This window comes from Belonocnema kinseyi, chromosome 6, assembly GCF_010883055.1.
Source record: "Belonocnema kinseyi isolate 2016_QV_RU_SX_M_011 chromosome 6, B_treatae_v1, whole genome shotgun sequence".
Lineage (NCBI taxonomy): Eukaryota > Metazoa > Arthropoda > Insecta > Hymenoptera > Cynipidae > Belonocnema > Belonocnema kinseyi.
In genome coordinates, this window is record NC_046662.1 from 69,499,826 (window position 1) to 69,508,690 (window position 8,865).

Below are 8,865 nucleotides of genomic sequence, written 5' to 3' on the forward strand. Positions count from 1 at the left end.
CTCCAAGGAGATTATGTTGAAAAATAAAAAAAAATTTACCCAAAAAAAATTGTTTTTATACTTCATTCTAAGGACTTATTGAACTACCCTCGTATCTTCTCGCAAATTTTCAAGGGGATACAAATTGTTTAAATAATAGCCAAATCTCTTAAAAAGAATAATATAATCAATATGTATTAACTGTTGTATTATTTTCAAACAATTAAAAACTATGTGATGAAAAAATATAACTATTGACATTCATGGACTGTAGCATTCATCCCGAAAAAAAAACTGTTTATGATTTACCGGGGAAAAAGTTGGTTCAAACAGTTAAGATCTAACTAAACTTTAATTTATTAAAACTTGATAACAAGTAGCTGTTTTCGCATTTTTTTAAACAAAGATTTTCGCATTAAAACTATCACGACCGATTTAAGAAAATAGCTGGGAATTGTATTTCGAGTGTTTCCACTAAATTAGTGATTTTTTACATGTTACACAAACTAAAGTTTTTATTTTGATCGATTTAAAAATAGAAATTAAAAAAAAAAAAAATAATACAAACTATTTTTTAAATACGAAGACAAATCCAATTTTATATTTGAAATACTAATTTTTTCAGCTGGAAAGTGGAATGGGGAAGTTCCGTCGGACCCTATCACTTTCCCAACTTTATGATTTTTCTACAAAAATCGTCAGAATTATTTTATTTTTAAATTTTTGATCAAAAAGTCTTTTCTATTCCTGCATCAACTTTGAATTATGCCCATTAAAAAAGTTTTTCTGTTCAAAGAGATGCTTCAAATATTATAAATGAGCATAACTTCCTTACTCTTCAAGAAAGTGTATTAATTTTATAGGTCAATCGATTTGTCTCGAATCAAGGAATCCGTTCTTGCATCAATTTCGAATTATGTCAGTGAATAAAGTACCACTTTAAAAACGATTTTAAAATATTATGCATTACCAGAGCTTCCTTACACTTCATTTAAATGTATCAATATCATAGTTTAATCGATTTGCCTCGAATCAACGCATCTTTTCTCTTTTCACATCAACTTTAAATTATGAAAATGAGAAAATTTTATGTAGTTGAAGTTCTGAACGTTCAAATAAACAAAATTTTTTACTGATGACTTTGCAAACCGGGAAACGCACTATAATATCTGTTAAATTATATTTGAAATAATTTATTATTAAAGAGAATTATAATGCATAATTTAAATTGCAGTTGAAACAATATTTATCGGTAAAAAAGAAATGTTAAAAAATATTTCGTTCATTTGAACATTCAAAACTTCAGGTACATGAAAATTTTTACTATAAGAATAGATTTTTAACATAATATAAAATACCATAACTTCCTTACTCCCTAATAAAATGTATCAACATTATAGGTCAATCAATTCTTCTCGAACTAAGGAATCTTTTTCATTATTGCATCAACTTTGAATTATGTTAAAGAAAAAAGTTTTAATATAAAAAAAACTCTACTTTCAAATATTATGCATTCCCATAGATTTCTTACTCTTCAATCAAATGTATCAATATTATAGGCCAATCGATTCGTCTCAAATCAAAACATCTTTTCTATTCTGGCATCAATTTGAAATTATAACAAAGAAGAAATTGTAACTATAAAAATCGTTTTTAAATATAATATAAATGATAATCACTTCCTTACGCTTTAATAAAATTTATCAATATTATAGATCAATCGATTCGTCTCGAACCAAGGAGTCTTTTATATTTTTGCATCTACTTTGAATTATGTTAATGAAAAAAGTTTTAGTATAAAAAACCGAGGTTTAAAATATTCTAAAGAGCTAAACAAATGCAATAAATATTTTTAGAAATCCTTCGGTCAGTTTCAAGATATTAGTGGTGAAAATAAATCCACACATCTGCACACACAGACACACACAATTTATTACAAAATTGTTTCAGACATTTTTAAATTGAGGAACGTTTGATTAAATGAATTAAAAACATTTCTAAAACATTTTCAAAAACATTCCTCTATGAGAAAGCAAAAGCAATTTTTTCGGAATATCCTATTTTATATAGTGAAAGGGGAAAGTCACGCGTGTTCTCCCAGTGATCTAAAAAGATCGATCTATATCTTTGGGACCCACGATTTAAAGTCCCATACGTTTTATCAGTCATTTGCTCAAATAAAAGACGCGCGCTCGTGAGGTATCGTCTTTATAAAATCTCTTTGAATAATGTTTGTCCATAAATATGCATAGGTAACTAAAGAGTGAGGGAAGGGATGGCAGAAATCGCGTTCTTAGGAACGAAGCGAAGCGTGACGATCGGGGTCGACTTCATTCGAAACGACAGAATAAGGTCGTACCCGCCCGAAGAAATTCTAAGACCCCTCCAATCGAGTGTCTTAACTGCTGGGGAATTGATTCCATTGACAATAATATCTACCTGAAGAATCAAATCCAATTTCCCGAAACGGGTAATTTACATTTTCTAAAACTAAATGTTATTCTGTAAATAAAATTGGGAATGAAGTACCGTAACGCGGGGTTAAGCGGAGAATGTGGATTGAGATTCTGGTATTGGAATATTAATGGGCAGGGAAAAATGAGGCATTTTTGAAAATGAAGTTTTTCGGCCACCCTGAAATAATATTTACTGTATTACATTATTCGTTGACAATTCGTCTTTTTCGGTTGAAGATTGAACTACTTAATTAAAGGGACTTTGTTAATAAAATAATTTCTTGTTGTTAAAGATTCATCATCTTAGTTGAAAATTCGCTTTTTTTAGATGAAAATTAATTTTCACTGAAAATTTGACTATTTCAGTTTGTTGATTCATCAGTTTTGTTTAAAATATATCTATCTTGTTGAAAATTCAACTCATTGGTTAAAAATTGATCTATTTACAGCAATTTTTTTTCTTTTTGAAGTATCGGCGATTACATTTTTTGTTGAGAATTCATTTTTTTGTTTAAAATTCAACTTTTCGAAATTTGAACTATTTGATTCAAATGCAACTTTTTTTGGCCGAAGTTGAACATAAAATCTCAACTTTTTTGATTGTTAAACCAACTGTTTGGTGAAAATATTAATGTGTTAAAACTCATTTTTGGTTGAAATATTGTCTATTTGGATTAAAAATGTATCTTTTATGGTCTAAAAGTGGTATTTTTTGGAAGAAATCAATCAATTTCAAACATAAATTTGATTCTTTTATCCCTTTTATTAAAGATTTTATGTTACAATGATGCAATATTAAAATATTGGTCTTTGAATGTTAATAGTCAAGAAAAATAAGAAATTGGTAATGGAAAAATCAGGGAAGTCAGCAAATTTCTAAAATGCAGTTTTTCGGCCTGTCTGATTCAATACAATCCGCAAAACTTAAGATTCCATATGTCCTGTTTGCATTGTTTTTTGCTCCGATCAGCCCTATTTTACAATAATAAAAGATTCTTTTATTTATGTTCAACATATTTTTTTTATATATAGAATTTTCAATTTCTGACTGGAAAATAGGACGATCAAGCAATTTTTTCATTTTCTTTGGATTTTGTTTTAAATTCAGGAAGTGAACTGTATTTAATCGGGTGGATTTGGAACGAACCTCTTGCCCTGAGACAGTAAACATTCTCTTGGCCCCGTTCATTTTGAGCACTTGGCCCAGATCCTCGAGCACTTCCTCGAATGGCTGGGACGTCCGAAGATTCAAGAGCACCCGACACTGCAATAAAACTTTGTGTGAATTTGAATTAATTTACACTTCGTAAATTACTATAGAGTAATGTAAACTATTGATGAACACCCTAAATCAAATCATCAAGTAAGTATAAAAGGGGGTAATTAAGTAAATATTACTCAAATCCGAATGGAGAATTGAGAAAGTAAAACTTACTTGAACCGTGTGATCGAGGTTGTTGACAATGCGAATGACGCGACCGGAAGAGGGTTTTCCACCCCCGGGAGGAGGTGCTTCCTCGGTGATAGACGCTTTCCTGCTAAGACTTGCCACCGCCGGGGTACTCCTACTTTGCCACACTCCGACTCCTGCACCCCCACCCAATCCGGTAGCAGCACCTCCGCCTCTGCTTGCTCCCCCACCGGGGGTTGCATACCACGTATTGCTCTTTTTGCCGTAACTTGCCGGCTGTAATATTAAAGCACATGTCTTCATCAGAAACAAATTTTTAATAATTAATATTATTTTTATTCAAATTTTGCACACAAAAAATAGGGGTGCATCGTCAATTATTTCTTCAAGGAACATTGGGGGTGTTGAAAGAATAGACCCGTGTTTCCCTTCCGTGTCTTAAATAATAATTATTTGAAGGCCGGCACGGCAAAGTAAACTAATTGGTTGTCTATATATTACATAACGCTTTGTTTTTGACTTGTTTTATGCATTTTTTTCATCGACATATAGAAATGGACAGAGAACGCTGTGAGGAGAACAGAAATGGGCGCTAGAGAGAGAAAAAATAGGTGAGATGTAGACCTTCCTTTATATATCCCAGGACTGTATCAAGTGAATCGTGGACCTCCGGTATTGCCTTAATATTTAGTACGGTTCATTTTTTTTACAATTATAACCAATACATTATAAATTTGTAGTTATAATAAATTGAATTTTTAAAAACATTCATAAGAAATATCATGTTTAAGTTAGTTTATAAAAAGAATTTACTAAAATTAAATTCTTCTTGAAATTGGATTGAAAATGCTACAATAATAATCCTTTTGTGAGATTAAAAATAGTATAAAAAGTATCAGAAATTTGAAAAATAATGTCATATAATTTTTCAATTATTAAAATGATGTGTAGTCTGAAATCCTAAAGTACGCAAAGAAAAATTAACTTTATTTCTTAACAAAAACTTCCAGTTTTCTAACCTTATATTTTAAATCTATTAAAAATGAACTTCAGCGACTTTACAACGCCCACAAACTGCACAGGTTACCACCACTTTTAATATTTATTTACAATAAAATATAATTAAATAAATTCTGAAAGATACAATAAACGTCACATTATTCGGGCATTCGTGGTGCAAAGCACGGTCTTGTGCTTCATTAAACTTCACCCAACGAAAATACTCTCGACCAATCAGCTTTATTCAGAAAGACATAGATTTATATCTCATATGCTCTCTCTCTCTCTCTCTTTACATAGATTTTACTCTGCAAAGAAAAATAACGTAAGTTGAGGTATCCTATCAGAACAACCCCTGTGATTTCTTTTGAATTTTGCAGTCTTGAGTTAGAAAATTTTGTTCTATGGATGCAGAAATGATTGTGAATTTCTTATTTGTACAGTTTTTATAACAGATAATTTTATAAAATCACATTGTGTAAAAAATAACTTTCGTATTTACATATTCTTTTCTCGTTTTGTTTAGAAAAACTTATTTTTACTCTCCTAAATTAATAAACAAGTTTGAGAATTTATAAGAATGCTACTCTTGCATTTTTCGACTATTTTGTAGTGACTGAGTTAAAACATTTGTTAATGTACAAATAAAATGATGCTGTTTTTTTTATTTGAACAGAATTCAGAAAAATTTAAATATTTCAAAATGAAAAAAAGTTTTCAATTTCTCAAGTTTTACGAAAAGTTATTACTTTTCCAAACTTTAAAAACTTTTAAACCATCCCTGGTAACCGCCTTTTTCTGTAAATAATGAATTATCCTGATAGGATAAAACAACTTATCCAGATATATATCTCAAAAACAGATTTCAATAAATAATTTTTTTTCACTTCGTTCTACCCTATTATAATATTTTACTATTAAAGTTGAAACTTTATTTTCGGGTTTAGATAAGGTTCACAAATCTAGTTTTGAAGTAACATGAGACCACTAACAGAGTTTTTTTATAATTAAGTTAGTGAGCGGCAGAAAACGAAATTAGATTAAAAAATTTCACTCAGTTCATAAAAATTGAAGTGGAATTTTTTTTGCAAGTGTGGCGCGACTTAGATAAATGAATAAAAGGTGCAATATTTGATCTTTATTATCAGTTTAAAGGAAACATAAGAATTATATTTCTAAAGTATACATTGTTTAATGCAAAGGAAAAAAGAGTGATTTAAAAATGTTATCCTAGTATCTGTTTAAATATTGAAAAAAATGTATTTTTTTTGTTGCTGGAAAAGAAATTGGTAAATCAGGTTTTTTTTCTGATAAAAATATTTGAAAACATTTTTATCCTCTGTTAGTTTGCGAAAAATTTGCATTAAAAATGTTTCTTTCGGACAAGAAACGATTTTTTTGCTATAGAAGATAATTGTTTTGAGCACAGAAAATCGCCGATCCTCCATTGTACACAGAAATCGGTGTTCAAGTGAGTTACAACAAATTTGAGCTACACAGGTTCATTCGGAGAATCTAGGGGAAAAGCATCATTTAGACATTATTTTTTCTCATCCAGAGCAACGTGAAGTGCCGTCTACAAACTGTCAGTCACCTGTCAAGATGATTTTGTCGGGCGTTATTTGAGTGAAATAGATGTAGATAAGCATGTCAGTTATAATAATAATTACCTAACTTTTTATTTCCTCCCATTTACCAGTGACTATTGGTGTCTTGGAATAAAAATTGTACTTGGCGTGATATAATATTCAAATCTTAGGTTAATCAAAATCTACATGACATTCAAACCACCAAAGCCGGGATGTAAAAAATAAGTCGTGACCGTCTGCATCTTAATTGATGCCTGTTCGTTCGAAGAAATTTGCTCTAGATTTTCTGTATTCAAAAAAGTGAAGTTAGCTGGTGGTTGAAGTGAAAATACCTAATTGTATATGTAGACGATCATGACTTTTTGTACACATCCCAGCTTTATTTTAGATATCGCACGGAGAAAAATGGATGTTTAAATGTAGATGTTCAAAGGGTAAGATTGTAGCACCTAATATCTAGATATTCATGTCAAACATTTACTATATTTTTGAGATGTTAGGCGTAAATTTTTTTTATGTTAAACTTAAACAGATTCAGATGTTATAACCGTCCGAGCGCATGCGCATAGTGCATTGGAATTTCACGACTATATTTGACCACTATATATTTTCTATTTTACAATTATGGAGTATTACCATTTTGGAACATTTACAAATAATCAAAATTAAGTATCCTTATATAAAATTGGATCACGATTTTTTTCTGTCCATAGGAGGAAACAATGATTTTAAGTTGCAGATTTATTGACTCAACACCTTTGACAAAATGTCCATGAATTTAAAATAAAATTTGTGTTTAAGTAACTTAGAATAGATATAATTTTAAATTCAGATTACAGATTATTCGTTCTTTGATTACTTACCCCCTTTTTATTTTAAATTTAAAATATTGAACATAACCTCAATTTGACTGAATGTATCATCTGATCGACATTTCATACTCTTTATATGTTTTCCTTCGTATACGACCATTAAATTTTTATTTTAAATTCACAACTAATTTATCAACCAATTCCTTAAATTACCATAAATAAGTAAACTCCTCAAATATTTACAGGCGTTATTTGACATAACCATACATGTAATATCCCGGATATTTCAGCTGAACATTTTGGATCTTAGAGAGTACCGTCTGACTTTTTAAGATCTACAGATGCTAGCTTTGAACATCTATATTGTTGTACTATAGTTAAACATAAAATATGTTGACGCTAAACATCTAGATGTTACGTTTGAACATCCATTTTTCTCCGTGCAACGACCATGACCATCAGGAAGTTATCATTTTATTCTAAGTGACTAGTACACACTGCCAAATGAAAGAAAGTTGAAAAATAGGAAAATATTATTTCAATTAGTTTTCTTATTAACAATTATTTAGTCTAATATCGCAATGCGAATAGTTGCTTTGATAGGTGTTCAGGTGGCTGACAGCGCGTTTCAGCACTCCACAACTCTCGGCATTGAGCCAAAGTTCAGTCCACCTACGTTCAGACGAATACATTTGAGACTTGAAAATTGTTTCAAATGTTCATTGGGAGACCAATGAAATTTGAGCTGCAACAAATTTAACACCAGCGTTTTTCTGTGAGAGAGAATGTTGGTTCAACCTTTCGTTGAAAAAAAAAGAATAAAAGTTCGATTTTTACTCGAGATTTGGTTGAATCAAGAAATTTTTTGTTTGGTTCAACAAAAGATTAGTTAAAATCACATTTTTGTTGTGAAAGCCAAAAAATTTGGTTGCTTCTGTATAGAAACTGCATCGTTTTATTGTCCAGTCAAACAGTATTCTCAAAGTGTATAAAGTTTCGACGCTGACTTTTATGCAGGGAATCTGTAGTTTAGCTCCACACGCATGAAAAAGATTTTTTATTTATTAATTGAATGTAGATTGTGAAACACCTGATTGCCGAACAATAAAGGGCGAGAAACAACATTTTCACACGAGAGGGAAATATCTATTATTCATTTATGCCGAACACAGGCACGCCGAAGTAGTAACGGAAGTTTTGACCAGACTGCTATATAGTGCGCTCGAGTTTCCTTTCAGTAGAAGCAAACTATTTGGTCGGACGTACATCAGTAATAGCAGTTTTTATGTGTCAGACGCGCTCTTAACATTATTTCTGCACTTATTTTGTCTTAAATTTTCGATTTTATTGAAGGATATTAATTTAAAAATCTGGTACTTATATTAATTAATTTCTTGTTTCAATTTGAATCATTCCTGATAATTAAATACTAAGGAAAGTAAATGAATTCTTTTATTTTTAAAATATTATTCTGTATTAAGAAATAATTTTCAGTATTATATGTATATGTAATTCAATTTCGATTCTATATTTAATATAAAAAATAAAAATAATAAAATGAAAAATAAAGTTAAAATAACAAAACTCGAATAAAATTAAAATTAAACTAATATTCTATC

At 30.0% G+C, this 8,865-nt stretch overlaps 1 protein-coding gene across 3 annotated transcripts in view; it reads right to left on the reverse strand.

Moving 5' to 3' along the window:
- The window catches only part of LOC117174709 (echinoderm microtubule-associated protein-like CG42247), a 55,638-nt gene that overhangs the window by 43,186 nt on the left and 3,587 nt on the right, over positions 1-8,865 (reverse strand). For all 3 annotated transcript variants that reach the window (XM_033364018.1, XM_033364017.1, XM_033364016.1), the window contains 2 exons: positions 3,871-4,122; positions 3,583-3,699 (listed from right to left, as the gene is read on the reverse strand). In XM_033364018.1, the coding sequence (XP_033219909.1) occupies positions 3,583-3,699; positions 3,871-4,122 (369 nt within the window). The remainder of the gene's footprint in view (positions 1-3,582; positions 3,700-3,870; positions 4,123-8,865) is intronic.